The sequence below is a fragment of the Pollicipes pollicipes genome, unplaced genomic scaffold, assembly GCF_011947565.3.
Source record: "Pollicipes pollicipes isolate AB1234 unplaced genomic scaffold, Ppol_2.1 Scaffold_4219;HRSCAF=4965_pilon_pilon_pilon, whole genome shotgun sequence".
Taxonomy (NCBI): domain Eukaryota; kingdom Metazoa; phylum Arthropoda; class Thecostraca; order Pollicipedomorpha; family Pollicipedidae; genus Pollicipes; species Pollicipes pollicipes.
This window is the reverse complement of record NW_023596448.1, coordinates 9,321,754-9,340,853: the sequence shown is the minus strand read 5'-3', so window position 1 is coordinate 9,340,853 and position 19,100 is coordinate 9,321,754. Positions and strand designations below refer to the sequence as shown.

The following is a 19,100-nucleotide window of genomic DNA, read 5'->3' as shown; positions in this document are numbered from 1 at the left end:
CAGTGGTGGCTGGGGCTGAGATTATGGCGGATTTGCACGAGGAAATCTGCGATGACTCGGGAAAGATATCAGTGGTAATTGAGATGATGATCAGAAATTTGAGATGGCACCAAGGAGTATCACACATTTCAGGCTGCAACACGGAAGACCAGAGATGTGAAGCGGCCCCAAGGAAGACCAGAGATTTAAAGTGGCCCCAAGAAAGGCAAGGAAACGGCGATTGGTGGCCATTTTATCAGGGTCAAAGAGGATTACAGCAGAGACCGATGGGGATTGTGGAAGAGGCTCATAAGGGTTGGAGCCTAAACCAGCAAATACTGGAACCGTAGTCGTGAGGAACAGAATCAGTGAGAACTGGGGCACAGATTTGGCAGGATCAGGTTCGATATTAGCGAAGATTGCAACCGGAATGAGCAAGTCGTACGAAAATAGATGTGGACATGTTAATGGTTACAAGCATTGTTGGTTATTACTAGCATTGCACATCTTCCCAAATGTCATGCCGTTCCAGTGACTTTGTCGCGCTGCCAGCTGGGGGGGGGGGGGGGGGGGGCGACGGCCGCGCGAGCTGAGAAGGGTGGCGGCCACGCCGTCATGGCTAGAGCGCTACCAGATGAGGAGGGTAGCGGGGGTGCCGTCATGGCTAGTGCAGTGCCAGCTGACGAGGGTGGCAGCCGCGGCGTCATGGATAGAGCGCTACCAGCTGAGGAGGGTGACGGCCGCGCCGTCATGGCTAGAGCAGTGCCAGCTGAGGAGGGTGGCGGCCGCGCCGTCATGGCTAGAGCAGTACCAGCTGACGAGGGTGACAGCCGCACCGTCATGGCTAGAGCGATACCAGCTGAGGAGGGTGGCAGCCGCGCCACCATGGCTAGAGCGATACCAGCTGAGGAGGGTGACAGCCGCGCCGCCATGGCTAGAGCGATACCAGCTGAGGAGGGTGACAGCCGCGCCGCCATGGCTAGAGCGCTGCCCTGGCGGTGCGGATGACACCGGCGCACGCCGCACCGACAAGCGCCCGCCGGCCGCAGAGGGTCCGGCAGCGCCAGTCGATACGGCCGCCAGCCGCGCCAGCACCGGCGGCGCGGCTGATGTGGCCCGGGCGGGTTATCGACTGACGAAGTGGCCGTGTTCGGGGTTCGCTCCGTCGCGGTTTGGTGGGGTGATTACGGAGGGACAGCAGCGAGCCGTAGATGGTCTATGGTCCGTTATACAGCAGGGGGGGGAGGGGCAGAGCTGCGATGCAGGATTGAATGGGTTCCGCTCACGACGGCAGCGTTACGGCTTCCTTGCTGGGTCCATAGCAGTTCTCGCATATAGCTGCTACGCTAATTGCGGTCTTTTGATGGAACAATAACATCAATAATTACAACGAGCACATTGACGAGCATTTGATGACGTCCACCAATGCATCGCGCTGGCTTATCAGAGTACTTCTAGTTGTAAATGAGTGGCTGATTGCATCCGATGACAGAAGGCAATGCTGGGCCGCCATAAACACAGACCGGAGGGACAGCACCGGTAGTTGCTGTCCTGATCGGTTGTCCACCACGAGTTCCACATCACCGGTAACGATGCTGCCATCCACAGCCAGCCAACCTAGCAAGAGCTCAACACTTATGACGCACAGCATATAATTCGTCGTCCGAGAGCGCGGTGGCCGCAGCGCTCGCTTGACTATGGACCGGGGCGGCCGGGCTGACGCGAGCGACCAGTGCTCCGTTTTCTCCCCGACAGGGGCGCTTAAGCTCATGATTCAACGCCGAGGGTCGCCGCTTTTCTTGAAGCCCTGCGTCCTGGAGACGATCCCATGACCAATCGCAAAACAAGGAGCTATTGCGTGCTTGATCTAGACCAACGGAGTACTCCCACTGGCAAATACCTCTATTGGTTCAAGCGTCTGAGAGCCAGATGCTTTTGGGCCCGTCTCTATGAACAGCCCCCGTGACGGTCTTTTGGGCCCGTCTCTATGAACAGCCCCCGTGAAGGTCTTTTGGGCCCGTCTCTATGAACAGCCCCCGTGACGGTCTTTGTCAAGCCAACATGAATTTGGATCAGAGAGGGGGAGATTACCACAAGGCTCTTCATTCCCGGCAAATGTAAACAATGGATCTTGAATGCAAACGACTTTCTCCACAAAAAGCCTCCCAGTCTGTTCAACCCAGAGGCCCATCAATATAGTCCGGAAAGTGCCAGTCAGAAAACACTCACTCTCCACCAGCCAGGTGTTCGTTGGTCGTTGGACGCCAAAGAAGCTACGGGACTGGTGCACTATCCGTCGGACACGCCGCATCGAAACACATCGAGCACCATTTCCTCACTTAGGCGTGCACAATACCACCCCGACCTGGTCGAATGTAGCTGGAAGCTATTGCCTTTGGGGAAAACAGGCAGGCCCCGGAGTGGACACTCCCTTCTCAGCACTGGCCGGCGCAGGGCAAGCGATGGGCTGCTGGTGGTCACCTGAGACTGGTCCTGGTCAGGATCGGACCGCCGAAGAAGGCGCCCACAGCCTCGTCCATCAGCGGGTGCGTCTTGATGAAGTTCAGCGTCATGTCCGGCAACGTCTTGCTGTTGTTGACGCACTGACCAGGCCTTGGCTGAGGCACCTGCGACGATGGAGATCGTTACAGTCCTGTGGCAGGCAGCTGGGGCACTGGGAGAAGTGGCCGGCGTCAAGTACTATCGTGTTTGCAGACGAACACAAACCAAGACGAGAAACTGAGCTTCGGGAGAGGCTAGAGCATAGTCATAGTCTGCGGGCGCTGCCTGGTTTGTTAACATACCCTGCAGCAGTTGATGCATTGATGCATTTTTGTTGCAGTTGCAGTGATGCATTTTTACGAGATTAGCAAACTCAAATGTCATCGTCACAGATGAATTACATTCGTGGAAGATATGCAGCAGGTCAGCGCGGGTCATGCAGCCCCAGCTTTCACTCAACATGATGTTTGCCTTGATTCATACAATCATACAGGATTTGTTTGTACGTACCCAGCGCATCACTAACTTTCCGTTCTGGATATCGCGCACATACTCGCTTGCAGATCCCATGCCGAGGCATTCATGAAACAGCCGTCAGTTTAGAGTATTGAGCTTTTATACTCACACACTTAAATCGCATTAGTATAGTGCGAATCACGTAAAGATCTTCAGGTGTGTAATTAACAAACTTTATTAATTATAAGCTAACTGGGTACATTATTTGGTTTCGTCGTCGACTATCGGCTGTCAAGTACCAACTCCCTGACTTGAGCTGCAACTGGGCATCGTAAACCTGTCGTCCGCGATATGTTTAACAATAAATGAGTAAAATATGGCAACGGTATTCAGCACATACGCCTCGCTGGGAAACACTGGCCTACCCATACAGACATCAGCTATTGCGCACTAATCAACCGGTGCGATGCCTGACACCGGACTGGATCATGGCGGGACGATGGTTACTGATACGTGCGAGACGATGGTTAGGGAGGCGTGCGAGACAATGGTCAGGGAGGCGTGCGAGACGATGGTTGGCGAGGCGTGCGAGACCATGGTTGGGGAGGCGTGCGAGACGATGGTTAGGGAGGCGTGCGAGACGATGATCAGGAAGACGTGCGAGACGATGGTTGGGGAGGCGTGCGAAAAGATGGTAGGGGAGACGTGCGAGACGATGGTAAGGGAGACGTGCGAGACGATGGTGAGGGAGACTTGCGAGACGATGGTCAGGGATGCGTGCGAGACGATGGTAAGGGAGACGCACGATACGATGGTAAGGGAGACGCACGATACGATGGTAAGGGAGGACGCACGATACGATGGTAAGGGAGGACGTCGCGAGACGATGGTAAGGGAGGACGCGCGAGACGATGGTCAGGGAGGCGTGTCGAGACGATGGTTAGGGGAGGCGTGCGAGACGATGGTTGGGGAGGTGTACGAGACGATGGTTAGGGAGGCGTGCGAGACGATGGTTAGGGAGGCGTGCGAGACGATGGTAAGGGAGGCGTGCGAGACGATGGTAAGGGAGGCGTGCGAGACGATGGTAAGGGAGGCGTGCGAGACGATGATAAGGGAGGCGTGAGAGACGATGATAAGGGAGACGTGCGAGACGATGATAAGGGAGACGTACGATGCGATGGTCAGGGAGACGTACGATACGAGTGCACAGGGCTGCGGATGACCGCATTCCAGCGCCCAGCGTTTGCCACCGTTTCTACAGCTTTTTCTACTTTAGTTTCAATGGATGTTTGAGCACAACTTCTAGACTCACTGGAGTTGAATTGTCGGGGCAGAGCACGCTATACGCGGTGCATATTATGACATTTGTTTTCCACAATTAAAGCTAACATCAACAACACTACCTTCCGCCACGTAAATTTCAAGACACCTCCCATACACAGACCGCTGATATTCAAAAGATTTGTGCTTCCCAGTGCATCTCGTTATGGCGCTAACAGCACATTACGGCGAGAAAGGGGTTCGTTAACGGACTAAACATCCCTAATTTACGGACCAACACGGTAAAAAGCCGCGTACTTCCCAGGCGGGGCCCGGCAGCCTCATCAAACGACGACCGAGCTGTTAGAAGTTCACCGAGCCGTGTAACAGGGGAGCGAACTTGAGGTTTTGGGTGCTGGGCCGTCCACAGCACCTCTCAGCCCGCCTGCTCACACAATGCTCGCCGTCAGGTGTTTTCAATCGACAACACACTCGAACTTCTCCACCACCGCGCGGCCACAAGCAGCCTGCTGAATAGCTGGTCGCCGAGCCTCATTCCGCCGTAAATCCCTGCTGCTGGCTGAGCTGTCGCCCCGATTGTGCCATTTTTCATTTCCCTATCATTAAAATTTCCGCCGCATTGACGTCGTAGAGTCTTTCCGAGCTTACCGCCAGGCGGACTGACACCGCTTTCCCGCCGGGAAGACGTCTTTCCCTGACTTTCCATTCCTTGCTCCTTCTACCGCGATTCTCGTTCCATGTGGGTTTTATTGTGCTGTTTTCCTAGTCGGTATTACGTCTGTGGATCGCTTACGCCCTTAATGAACAAATAAACCATTCCAAAAAGGTGGCATTCTGGCTTAACTCTTTGAGTAACCGCCGCTGCTTCTGTGAACTCTACCTCCCTTTCACTGTCGCGGTCTCCTTCATAATCACCCGAATTTCTCTCGCCACCGCATGCTCCGCATTTCGACAGCTTTCTCGTGATTTATCATCCTCGCCCGGGGCACATCGCCTTGCCATCACATATTCCTAAGAGCCTACCTCCGGACCTGGAGCACCTCTCCTCCTCCTCCTCTCCAGAGTGGAAACTTTCCACCCTCGCCCGTCGGCAGCGACAGCGTACCTCCCTACTCGCCCCGATGGTCGCGTACCTCCTTCCCCGCCCGTAGTGGCGGCGTACCTCTCTCCCAGCTTGCAGTGACGGCGTACCTTCTTCCCCGCCGGCGGTGACGGGGTACCCCCATCCCCGCCGGCAGTGACGGCGCGTCTCCCTCCCCGCCGGCAGTGACGGCGTACCTCCCTTCCCGCCGGCAATGACGCGTACCCCCCCCCCCCTCCCCTCCGGCAGTGACGGCGTGCCTCCCTCCCCGCCGGCAGTGACCGCGTACCTCCCTTCCCGCCGGCAATGACGCGTACCCCCCTCCCCTCCGACAGTGACGCGTACCTCCCTCCCCTCCGGCAGTGACGCGTATCTCCCTCCCCGCCGGCAGTGACGGCGTACCTCCCTCTCCTCCGGCAGTGACGCGTACCTCCCTCCTCGCCGGCAGTGACGGCGTACCTCCCTCCCCGCCCGCAGTGACGGCGTACCTCCTCCCCTCCGGCAGTGACGGGGTACCTCCCTCTCCGCCGGCAGTGACGGCGTACCTCCCTCCCGCCGGCGATGACGGGGTACCTCCCTCCCCTCCGGCAGTGACGGGGCACCTCCCTCCCCGCCGGCAGTGACGGCGTACCTCCCTTCCCTCCGGCAGTGACGGCGTACCTCCCTCCCTTCCGGCAGTGACGCGTACCTCCCTCCCCGCCGGCAGTGACGGCGTACCTCCCTCTCCTCCGGCAGTGACGCGTACCTCCCTCTCCGCCGGCAGTGACGGCGTACCTCCCTCCCCGCCGAGTCGCCCGCCGTACGGCGAGTCGTCACCTTTGTGTCCCCGGATAAGCTATTAAACCGTCAGTCCCCTGCAATCGATACGCGCGTGATCTGGCGGCCGGCGGGGCGGCGGAGACGCCAGATCGGAGCGAGACGCGCTCGCAGAAATAGACGGCACAGTCGCCGGAGGAGACCGACAAGTTGCGGCAATTCCACGGCAGAAGGAGACGCATTGGCGGCCCCTTTGATGTTCGGCTCCATTCGCGCAACGATCCTAATGACCCCGTGAAAAATGGCCCGGCAGTATGGGGTTTTAGAATGGCCGAAGATTTGCAGACTCGTTTCTGATAAGCGTTGGGGACTTGGACACAAAATTTGAACAGAGCGCAGTGCTAAACAAAAGGAGCTTATCCTGGAGGTGCAGTAGCTCGCAACGGGACGAAGCTGAGACGCTGAAGAAGAGCCCTACATAACCAGAGTAGCTTGAGATAACGGTGCGCCCACATCTTAGATTCATTATGACATAATCATGCAATGATTTATACTTATTTATGGTGCGACTAGGGTCATCTAACGCCAGTGAAGTAACCAGTGAGCAGTTCAGCAGACTGGAAAAAGTTCAGGTCCTTAATATGACATTGTGTCCAAAACCGCATTGGTAGCGTCGAGAACTGCTTTTCAAACAAAATGTGAAGGCAAAATCCCCAACACTTCCCAGATTCCAAACTCATTGATGGTTTTGATGACTTCAAGTACAAGATATTCAGTCCTCGTGCCAGAATGCGTATGATGTTGGGTGACATGGCTGACTAGCGCAGCCGCAGCTTCGCCGAATGTCCGTCTGGCCCCACACGCTCGGCCAAACAGCGCTGTCGCTCCTCAAACGCGGCTCTCCCCACACATTCCGACCATCCGTGGCAAACCCCCGGCCTTGGAACGGGGTGACGGCCCGCCGCGTCTGCCCCGGCCCACTCCTGCCTCGCGTCGGGCGTGCCCGCCGCCGCCTCTCACCTTGCTGGCGGCCACCGGCAGCCAGTTGGAGTTGAGCGACGCTCGTTCCTTGAACGGGCCGGAGAAGGCGTCCAGCACGCTCTGCAGCCGGAAGGCGCAGACAGCAGAGCCGCCGATGGCGTTCGGCGGCGTACTGAACACGCCATAGATGAGGCGGTTCTTGGCGCCGCCGTAGCTGCTCTCCACGACGTCCGAGGTCGCCTCTGCGGCGGAGGCAGAGACAGCGGTATGATGTTGGTGTTGAGTGCAATGACTGAAAGCAGGAGGAAATGTGGGCACGGCACGCGGAGGTGTGCTCTGGCTGAGGGACAGTGTTTAAGATGTCCTCTTGACATGGCTGTGCCAACGTGAGGAGAGAGAAAGAGAGAGAGAAGAGAGAGAGAGAGAGAAGAGAGAGAGGGAGAGAGAAATGGAGAGAGAGAGAGGGAGAGAAGAGAGAGAGAGAGAGAGAGAGAGAGGAGAGAGAGAGAGAGAGAGAGAGAGAGAGAGAGAGAGGAGAGGAGAGAGAGAGAGAGAGAGAGAGGAGAGAGAGAGAGAGAGAGAGGAGAGAGAGAGAGAGAGAGAGAGAGAGAGAGAGAGAGAGGCCATGGGTAGAAGTAGGTTCTAGATGAAGGCGGGAATCAGGCAGTGTCCGGACACATGTACCCGCAGGTGCGTTGGTATCAGATGCCGTGGTACCTTATCTGCAGATGAGGGAGAACTTTACCGACGTTAAAGTATTCAGAAAGGCAGTCGCGCGGGTTATATAAAGGCTTTGCTGAGGAACTCTGAGACTTTCATTTGAGGACAGTTGAGCATAGCCTGCTTCATTTAGCGGTGTTTTAGATGGCCAACTGGGCATAGACAAGGGAAAACAAAGATAACCCGCGTAATGGATTGTCAAAGCTGATAACAATATCATTGTGACATATGTGGATCAATGTTACATGTCTGTGGATAGCCATTTGGACGGATTTACCCAGGGCGTAGGTTAAGGGAAAGTATAACAACGCTACCGGGGTTTTTATGGAGGACTGAGGAACAAACACTGACATGAGCTTCCTGAGCTTATACAAAAGAGGACCCAGTAAAACACTGCGAGGCCTGACTGCTGGAGAACGCATCTGCATGGGCCGGATCAGCGACGTCCACTTTCATCTACGCCGCCCATTGTTCGTGCCGAGCCATCCATTCAGCACGAGCAGACAGAACATGACGTGAATGAGTGGCGTTGGACTCGGCTGTGACTACAGCACCGGCGGCCGATGACTCCTCGGCCAGGTCATCGACCCCACCACCCTGAGGTGCACCCCCCCCCCCCCCCCCCCCACCTACCCATCGGCGACCAACAAACACGCCGGCGACAAGAGGGAGCGACACGCCCACAAAAACGAATGGCACGCTCCTAGAGGGAATCGCACGGTCACGAAGCGGACAGGCATGTCCATCGAACAACACGCCCCTGAAGCAGGAGAACGATGCGACCCGAAAGGAAACTGCAGACCCTCTAAGGGAAACCGCACGACTGCACAGCAAGATGGCACATCCCCCAACCACAACCGACAGGCACAGGACGCCCACGGGTCGCCGCGGCCAAAGGCAGCGATAGGCGATTTCGCAGACAGTGGAACCTCGCTGCTCAATCTCGGCCGGCATTTCGCTGTGAGGAAGGCGGATATCGGTTATTGGGCGGGTCTGGGCTATTCGGAGAAGAAAAGGGACACGCGAGCTTTTCGAAGAGGCACTCACACAACTGAATTCGGAGGGTACCTCGATTTGAAGCGTAGATAATGCCAGGGCTTCCGCGAGTCGATCACAAGTGGCATGGTGTCCAAACCTCAAACCTTACAGACTTCTTAAAGAGCCCCAAACTTTCCTACTGAGTTTAGGTCACGCCAAAGCAATTACGCGAGGAACAATGTGGTGATACGTGGTGATAAAAAACAGACGATAGAATAAATGGATAACAGCTTGATTCCCCTGCGCTTGCACTGCAGCCTGACTGCTCGGTTCCCTTATATAGTCTGATTCAAGTGTTTTTGAAGTTGTTTCACGTCCTCAACGACGAGCGCGTTTCCAGCGTGAGCATGCTGTTGGTCCGATGTCGGTCCGACTTATGTCTGTTCTACGGCGGTCCGTTGGTACGCGAGCTAGGTGACCGGGAGTTCAGTTCTCCCCACCAGAGGCTGTCACTGGCATCGATCTTCGCCAGTGGAAGCGACGCCATCACCCCAGACTGGTGCATGCACCGATGAATGACCCAGGCCAGCACTGCCCTCGAATGACCGATCTCCTGTCTGGAACTGGCAGCCAATACGGACCAGCGCCAAACAGAATTCACTCAGCCAAGCGCCGTCACCAGCCCGCAGCGCGATGATCTCGGACTCGACCGTCGGCCAGGCATTGACCGAGCGCCGCCAGGCCGCTGGCACGGGCCCACCGCCGCCGGAGCGGCGACACATCCCGACGAGGTCCGTCCGCAAACAGACACATCCGACCAGGGCAAACACGGCGACGGCCGAGGGTCGATACGGGGCGCGGCGAGTGGTGCCACCGGCCGGCGCCCTCGGCCAGCCGGTGCCACCGGCGGGCGCCCCCGGCCGGCCGACCCCGCACAATCGGCCGACCGCCGGCGCTGTGGCGGCCGTCCCTGGCGTGCGGCGCGCTGATCGTGGTCGTCCCTGGCGTGCGGCGCGCTGACGGTGGCCGTCCATGGCGTGCGGTGCCGTTTCTGGCATGCGGGGCGCTGAAGGCGGTCGTTCCTGGCGTGCGGGGCGCTGAAGGCGGTCGTCCCTGACGTGTGGGGTGCTGTCGGTGGGTTTTCCCGACGTGCGGGGCGCTGACGGTGGCCGTCCCTGACGTGCGGGGCATCCCTGGCGTGCGGGGCGCTGACGGTGGCCGTTCCTGGCGTGCGGGGCGCTGCCGGCAGCCGTCCCTGGCGTGCGGGGAAGCGGCCTGGACGAGAGGATGATCCGATCGACGCCGCTGGCGCCACTTGGAGACAGCGCGGTCGCCCGGCGGAATTTCGATGAGCGCAGGTTCGATAGGCGTCGGGGGGTGGGCGAATGAGACAGGGCTCTGGAAGGTGTCTGTCTGATACCGATGTGGAGAAGGCGTACCGTGCGCTGGTCCTTTCACAGGGATGTACGGATAGCAATACAGGTTCCCTCATATTGTTGCATTGTAATGTTAAATTACACAAGGCGTTATTAGTGGATCGAACCAACCGTGTCCAAGTTCGCAAAGTGTGTGAAATGAACAGGTATATAGTAGATCGTCTCATGATGTGTGAATTTTCAATAAATATTCACAGCTTGCAGTCTCTGAAACTTTACATCTATATTTCAGGCAACTAGTATAAAGGCAATAAAAAATATGCAGGTGCACGTATTAACACACTAGACGAGAACGATCCCGAACAAGGGGTACCTATAGCTGCGATGGCTAACTTGCGCGTCTGGAAACCAGAGCCGCATAGCTCGATTCCCTGCCGTGCCCGTCCTTCATGTCAGGGTGAGTGGCAAGCTACTCTATATGGCCCCAACAGCTGAGTGCGTCGTAAAGTCCAAATGGCATAGTTCAATAGTCCAAACAATTATTCCATCGCCACATTATAAACCGTGCGAATGTTTCACACTGGCAAGGCTTTGCGAAACGGACGTCACACGCAAAAGCAGCCAGAAATAAGAATTACCAAACAATTTCCGAACACTAATTAACTTTTTCTACTGTAAGACCTCTTCTCTGCCTCGCAGGATTTACAATGTGCCCGCACTAAAACTTCTTCCGACAGTGTGGGCGGTGATATACTGGTGAACACCCTGCTCCTTATTAAAACCCTCTTTGTGATAATGAGCCGGCATGATTTAGATGTCTGACACCCATCAGCGAGCGCCCTGGCCGGTCCGACAGATTGGGCTGATGTCTCCCTGCGGACACTGGGAGGGGGAGGGAGCAGGGGAGGACATGCTATCGATCCCTGGACGCCGGCTGGGAGCTGACTTCTGGGGGTGGTGCTTCGACCGACGGGGGTCAGGGGCGGGGCATGCTGGCTCGGAGTTAGACTCGAACGTCGCACGCAGAGGCCCTGCGAACATGGAATGCTGAGAACAACATTGGTGTGTGATTTTATACCAAGTTACCTTCGGGAGTTAAATAGATGACTGATTGCATATTCGGTTTATGTACCCGTGGTGGAGGAGTTCCGATCCAGCGCTGGGTAAGTGGTCATGCGAGTTAAAAGAACTGACGGGCGCCTATTATTAGTTTAAGAGGCTTGGAGTGACAGTCGCACGCAGCTACATCTAGCGGCCACATCACCGAACTACGGCAGGCCAACACCAACGCTCTTCGCAGGGCCAGCGCCGGCAAGAACAGCACCGCGGCGTCTGCAGGTTTGGCCCGGACCGTGCTGACACCCCGCCGATGACGGCGCGCTGCGGTGGAGCGGGAGCGTAGAGCGCGGCCAAGCAGCCCGTCCAGGCTACAAAGGTTTCGGTCTCGTCATTCAGCGGGAGATGAGTTAGTCGCACGGAAGGCAACGGCGTACGTGTGCTGAACGAGTTCGTTGGCCATCGAAACTGACATTTTCTCAGCGCATGAAGATCCGTCCCGTGGACACACGATCTGTTCACCGGAGGAGGGATTCGTCCACAGGACGAGCTGCTCGTCCAGTGGAAGGCTTGGTCGTGCCGGCAGAAGCAGTGGCACACTTAAAGCGACGGAGCCGGCGCATTCCAGGGAGATGGCATCACGCGCAGGCGACGGCCAGGGCTCAACAAGCGAAGCGCCCGAGCCGGGGGCTTACGAAGTTGGTCCGAGACGGAGCTGGGTCTACAGAGCTCATCAGGGCCCGCAGCTCGGCATTCTCTTCGCGGGGCAGCCGCAGAATATTCAAGGAGGAGAGCTCTCGCCCAGTCTGATATCTCGCCGGCCGCCCGCGCATATCAATTGCGGGTCGACAGCAGCGGGAAGCTTGCATAGCTTGTTGGCGAGCGCGCAGCAGCTCGACGCGTGTGACTCACGGATCTCGTCGAAGTAGAAGGGGAAGTCCCCGCTGACGGAGCAGTTGAGCCTCGTTTTCACATAGGACGTCCAAGTGTGCTTGAAGCGGCTGGGGCCACCCAGGTCGCTCTTACACACCCGAGCGACACGTGAGTACACCCTCTGGAACACGAGCGGTCACAGTCAGTCGGGTGAGTACACCCTCTGGAATATGGGTGGTCAGTTAGTCGGGTGAGTACACCCTCTGGAATACGAACGGTCACAGTCAGTCGGGTCGGGTCAGCAGTGACGGCCGCCTTCATCCACACTACCTTAGGGCGGGCGGAGGTGTCGGTCGCTTGGGACGCCTCCGAAAAGTCGCTATTTCGGGAGCGCGCAATACGTAACTCAACCATCTACAGCGAACACAACCTGGATCAGCCAAGCCTGTAAGGTTTTCGCAGCTTCAAGCTACCAGCCAGCGCCATGACTTTCAGTTTATGCCAAGAATGTAAACAATTACCTGTACGTAATTATATCATTTTACCGACTTGTTCGACCCATGTGTGGCACCAGTGGCGTATGATGCGCACTGCAGGCCCACAAAAATGCTCCACGTCAGGTTAAGAGTGATACGAGCGGCAGCCGAGTGTAGACGGGGAAAGGGGAGGTGACGGACTACTGAGATCATGCGTAAGCGGGCAGCAGTAAGGATGAGTGGACGAGTGAATGGCTAGAAGACAGAGCGAGAGAGCCCAAGTGAGCCGCATAGACCGTGAACGCGGTTCGTTGGTTGGACGGCTTGAGCAAAGCCGACGTCTTGAAGAAACAAATAAATGAAATTAGAAACGGCAGTTCTGAAGGCGCGCGCGCCCCTGCGTGCTTAATGAGAGAAGATGAAGGAAGCGCATACCCCAAGAATAAGACGACGAGCTGTACTTGAATAAGCCGCCGAGACATCAGCCGGTGGCACGCGGTCTGCCTCGCCCAGGGACCAAGTGCGCCGACTACGTCGCAGCACTACATAAGCGCGCCACTAATGCCGTAATTCCGCCAGCGAGACAATTTCATTAGCCGGACACCGTCGGCGGCTGGCGCTAATTGAACGAGCGTCCGCGAGAGGGCGCGCACGGCACAACGGCGCCCGCTGTCGTCCCCGGCGACGAGGCTGGGGCAGGGCCGGAGACGGCGCGGAGGGGGATACCACCGGAACAGCAGCGAGGCAGAGGGAAAGAGGCGCGTGCACAGACACTGACTCCTGGTGGTGACGTGCCCCCACCCCACCTCTCACTAAATCTATGGTATAAAGCAATAGGTGCGTGAGAGCATCTTGCCAGCTGTAAATGCCAGGCAGACACGTCAAAAGGATCAGGATATACCACACTTTTCATCTACACACGCGGAATTGTGCTCATCCGTGGCGCGTTAAGCGTTTCAGTGCACTTTTACAGCGCCCTCTGAAAGGCACATACTGCCCTGAACTGCCTTTTAACTGTCCTGAGTAAGGCAAGGGGCGTGTCCCAATCCGTGCCCAGCACGGCGTCGGCCACCGGACGGAAGTCGGTCCATCAGGTCTTCATGTGGACACCGCTCGCCTGGCCTTGGCTCTCGTGGACGACGAGAGCCGCTGCCGACAGAGGTGGACCACGAGAGCCGCTGTCGACGGAGGCAGACCACGAGAGCCGCTGCCGACAGACGCGGACCACGAGAGCCGCTGACGACAGAGGCGGACCACGAGAGCCGCTGCCGACAGAGGCGGACCACGAGAGCTGCTGCCGACAGAGGCGGACCGCGTGGGCCGATGCCGACAGAGGCTGACCACGAGAGCCGCTGACGACAGAGGCGGACCACGAGAGCCGCTGCCGACAGAGGCGGACCACGAGAGCCGCTGCCGACAGAGACGGACCACGAGAGCCGCTGACGACAGACGCGGACCGCGAGAGCCGCTGCCGACAGAGGCGGACCGCGAGAGCCGCTGCCGACAGAGGCGGACCACGAGAGCCGCTGCCGACAGACGCGGACCGCGGGAGCCGCTGCCGACGGAGGCGGAGGTCCGGCAGCCGGTCTCGCGGCAATAACGGCATCGATTCGCCATTTACAATTTTAATGAGAGCCGATGGCAGGTCTGCTGCAGTGCGATGGCAGGTCAGCCACTGTGATTGGTGGAAGGTGGAGACTAGCTCCGCCCCGCGGCCTTGACCCCGCGCAACGGTTATGTAAAGATTACGGGGAAGACTGGGTTTATCGGAAAACACTCTACGGACATTCATATAACCGAGAATAACAACAAAAAATACCGTAATGTTTAGCGGGCTTAAGCTGTTCTTCCTTAAACATAAAAAACATGTGCAAAGGCAAGCCTTTTGCCACTACAGGTTATTTCACCGTTCCAGCCAAGCTTTCCACTAAACTTTTAGAAGCATATGCATACGCGCCCAAGGCGACATCTCTCGAGCCTTCTGAACTCTTTTCGACTGACATCCCGGAGCTTGGGTGATCTATACGTCCGGGACAAATGCTCTCACCAGTTCATCTTGTCAACTAAAAAGATCTTTTTCAGCAACTCATCCACTCTATTTCGCCTCTTTCATTTCGGAGCGCAGGATGATGACACTCTGAGCACATAGTAAAATCTGACGAGACATTACATACCCCAGCCGGTGCTATACGGAAGTATCAGTGTCCTTCGAGTCTTCCACCCAAAATCCATCCCAGAAACACATACTCGTCATTTCTAATGATTAATAGCCGGGCCAATCTTGCGGGAGCTTTGACGGATGGCGCGTTTTCGCAAAAACAACCTTCAAAGGAGTTCTGGTAAGTTGCTCGAAAACTGCAGGTGACTAATACGTGTTTTTGCCACGCTCGGTGATTGGAATGCTTGCATTCTAAAATCAGCAATCGCGCTTTTGACTCGTTGCCATTCCAGCTGCCAGTGTTTGTCGAGGCAGTATAACAACCACCAATGGGTTTTGTACCTTGCGGCTTGACTCCACGGGCTGGTATTTTACGCACATACCGGCCATTCCACCTCCAGTTCACACACTCGAAGACCACCACACTACAGCAGTACACAGGTCCCCGATTAACACAATCACAGCTCAACGCCAACCAACCTGCAAAACCTAGCCAATAAGGGTGACCCAGCTGGTCCTAGCACACCGCTCGGGACGCTTCCGCTGACGGACGGCACGCAGTGGGAGAGGGGGGTGGAGCTGTGTGGGGAGGGGGCTCAGCCGCCGGCCCGTCCGTCCACAGGCGGCGTCCTTATTGGACTCGGCACGGTCGCCGCCTGTGTCCAACGGCCGTGCTGGGCTGCGCGCGGCCCAGACACAGCGGACATTTTCTCGTGCACATGGTCACTTCGTTGTAAAGGCCGCCTTTCGGGGAACCATTCTAAAGCATCGGCAACAGTTTCAAAATATCTGCAGGTCACTATGCAGCACTGCATTAGTTCGTATCACCGCACCAAAGCATTACCTCGAAGTCACAACGAGGGAAAGATAGGCGGGAGATCTTGGTACTCTGCATCAGCTATTTGGTGGGCTACTTAAAGTTAGGTAATACAGCTTTCAGTAATTAGGCACGGCAAATCCTGGAAGGCCAATGAAGTGAATTTAACTGAGCAAATGTTACTGGGATGTCGAAGGTGGAGCTTGGTGTAAGCATGGAGCATGGAGTAATGTGGCGCTTGTGTAAAAAAATGTAAAAGAGAACGTAGCGTGTATTCGCCTGGACACGTCCAAAAACCAACTGGCAACTGCGAGCGTCGGGTCCCTGCCGCCGCCTCAGCGGCCGACCCTTGACCCCCGGCGAATCGGGAGACCCGCGGTCACGTGACGCCCCCTGGCACCCAGTCAGATGTAGAGCTCGGAAGACAGCGAGGGCGAGGGCGCACATCCCGCACAATCACACCGCAGAAAATGCGATTTAAAACTTTTCACAGCTTGCTAGGTAAGTGTTCACCCAATTTAGGGTGGCACATTTGCAAACAATTAAGGGAATGGGTTCCAACAATGGTAACGCATCAGCTCCACCACTGAGGCGGTATGTCTTCATGATTCCAGACATCGTCGTAAAGCAACCGCAGCGTTCAGCATACCCTACCTCACATGAACAACACATCGGCCAAACAAGAGCACGTAACGAGTGCACTGCAGAATGGCGCGACATTACGCTAAGTGTTTGCACACGTGTCGCATGCATTACTTCCCCGCCTGCGCCCGTTCCCCAGAACCAGCTGACGCCTGCCAAATGAGGCGTTCATTCTGAGCACGCTCTCACGGGCCGCCCTTCAATGGCAGCCCGACAAATGACGTCATTTGCGATTTTATCGCGTCAAATAAAACACAGAATGCCGCCACGGCAGCAGCGCCCTCCACATAGAGTTCCTCACGAGCCTATTTCTAATGAGGTTGAATGATGGCATCGATTTGCCAGAGCATGTTGTATATGCCCGTTAATAATACCTTTTAGCGGCATTAGTATAACAACGATAATGGTGCATTATTCATCGGAGAATGCAACTCAGACCATTAGCGTCACGACCAATCCTGACGGCTGACGCAATGACGTCAGTAAAAGAAGAAACGCATCACCGATTCGGCGACCGTTTAATCATAAATACCAATAACCTCCTTCCCTCCCCCCCCCCCTCAAAACTTAGATGTGCAACCATGGGTTTCTACACAATGATGGTGTAGAAGGAAGACAGCATCGTGTAACAACTCCTTTAATAATTTAAGCTCTGGCTTCTGAACAGTACGAAATACGAGCACCGAAATTTTGGTATTTTTTATACTGATCTTCCCGGCCAGCATTCTGCATTTTCAAAGCAATCATTTTTGCATTCGATGACACAAACTTACGTCCATGAATGCAGAGTTCACTGCAGTTAACCGAGACGAAGATGAGCCTAAATTCTCCATTATTTTAAGATGAAAGAAAAATACGGAATACTAAGGGAACAGACTGGCTGGACAACTCGCAAGAGTAGAGGTGGGAAATAAAAACGGAAAGGAGACCATAACCATTTCACTTTGCGTTCTATAACAAGTTAGGGGCTGTTTTGTTCCACGTTTCAATGTTAATATATGCCATCTTGACAGTTAGCGGCAAAGGGAACTTACTTTAGAGGGCTCAAACGTATCCACTGAACCCAGTCGGTGGCCACTTCCACAGCAAAAACACAGCAAAAGCAAACTGACATGATCATTTTATAGCCTTCCACTTGGAACCACTAAATGAAATGCTCTGAAGGCTCGATGCCCTGAGATTGAGGTTCAGATGTACTGGACAACACGTTTGAAGAAACATGGCTTTCATTGCCAAAGGTTGGGATACACAACATTTTCAAACACCACAAGGCAATATCTAAAGTCGTATCGCGGCAGGCGACCATGTCTGTTGTCGCGGCAGGCGACCATGTCCGTTGTCGCGGCAGGCGACCATGTCTGTTGTTGCAGCAGGCGACCATGTCCGTCGTCGTGGCAGGCGACCATGTCTGTCGTCGCGGCAGGTGACCATGTCTGTCGTCGCGGCAGGTGATCATCTCCGTTGTCGCGGCAGGCGATCATGTCTGTTGTCGCGGCAGGCGACCATGTCTGTTGTCGCGGCAGGCGACCATGTCTGTTGTCGTGGCAGGTGATCATGTCTGTTGTCGCGGCAGGTGATCATGTCTGTCGTCGCGGCAGGCGACCATGTCTGTTGCCGCGGCAGGTGATCATGCCTGTCATCGCGGCAGGTGATCATGCCTGTTCTATGCCTGTCATCCTACCTTGCCACAGTTGATGTACTCAACAGCCGTCTCCCGCAAGAAGAAGTAAACGTGATCGCCCATCGCGAAAGAGCTGACGAAATCCGGATCTGGAACAGAACGTGCCAGATCCAGTTACAGCAATGTAGAAACACGACACACTCAGATTCGGGTAATGCCATGCAGGCACAAAACACATGGCAATTGTGCCACCGTGCGATCAGGTCGCACACATGGCATCAGATCAGTCCGATAAGGCACCAGATATTGGTTCAAACATCACGACACCCAACAACAAACATGACATCACAGATGCCATCACATTAAACAACAGATCAGAACAGAACACAGCACGAATTCAGAGAACAATGCGCCCGGATCCGGACAGCGTAGTGCTGGGACGAGGCATGCGGCGTCTAGGCGTCGATTGATCAGTCCGGATCCGCAGTTGAACAGCCTGGGCCGGCAACGGTTGTCAGGCATGGTAAGCACCGAGTCATTATCTAGTTGTCGAGATCGTGCCTCTCATTATGAGTTCAAGCATGCGAAAAAGTTCATTTGACATAATATGCACCCAAAGAGCTTCCTTTTTTGAGCCCCTGCATCCCATCAATCTTAAAGGGGGGGGGGGGGTAGGTCCACATTTGTAAAAAGTTTTGAACCGAAATAGTCATCTTGAAGATCATTCGGTGCAGTTCACAGCTCTAAGACCTTATTATGTTATTTTTTCAACTGCATGCCTGCGAAGATGTGCAGACTATCTCGGGCAGACTATTTCAATAGCATCCAGTCCTCTATGACGTCATAAAAACGTCACTTAAATCCTGCCATTTCATCAACAATGCAGTGCTCTAGGCCAAGATAAATGCAATTGTCGGGCCGTTCACATCTGGCATTCGTAAGCACAATTTCTAGATATAAAGGCCGTCAGTTGGCTCTCAAGGAATGCTTTGCAAGGCATGGTGACGCAATCAGGCAATGACGTATAACGAAACATATTTATTAAAGAAAGAAATCATGCTGTCTAGAGCAGTCTTTTCGCCTTCAATGCATACCAGTAGACATAAGTGAGTTTATCTTATCTCATATGATGCCTACTTTAATATCTCAAAATGTGGAACATTCCTTTTAAGCGATAACGCGGTGCACATATACAATAATGTCAGGTCACCGAATGGTAAAGCTGAGCCCGATGCGCGAAATCCAAATAGTTCCATGAAAACCATTTGGGACCTTCTTGACCTGGTTTCACATGCATTAAGCCAATCAAGCCGCCTTTGATGTAGTTCTACAACGCAATCCCGCGTA

General features: G+C 55.3%; 1 protein-coding gene across 1 annotated transcript in view; it reads right to left on the bottom strand.

Moving 5' to 3' along the window:
• Positions 1-19,100, bottom strand: part of LOC119095780 (semaphorin-1A) — a 143,728-nt gene that overhangs the window by 48,314 nt on the left and 76,314 nt on the right. The window contains exons 8-11 of the mRNA XM_037218636.1: positions 17,814-17,902; positions 12,079-12,220; positions 7,076-7,278; positions 2,461-2,606 (exon numbers count right to left, since the gene is read on the bottom strand). Coding sequence (XP_037074531.1) covers positions 2,461-2,606; positions 7,076-7,278; positions 12,079-12,220; positions 17,814-17,902 — 580 coding nt within the window. The remainder of the gene's footprint in view (positions 1-2,460; positions 2,607-7,075; positions 7,279-12,078; positions 12,221-17,813; positions 17,903-19,100) is intronic.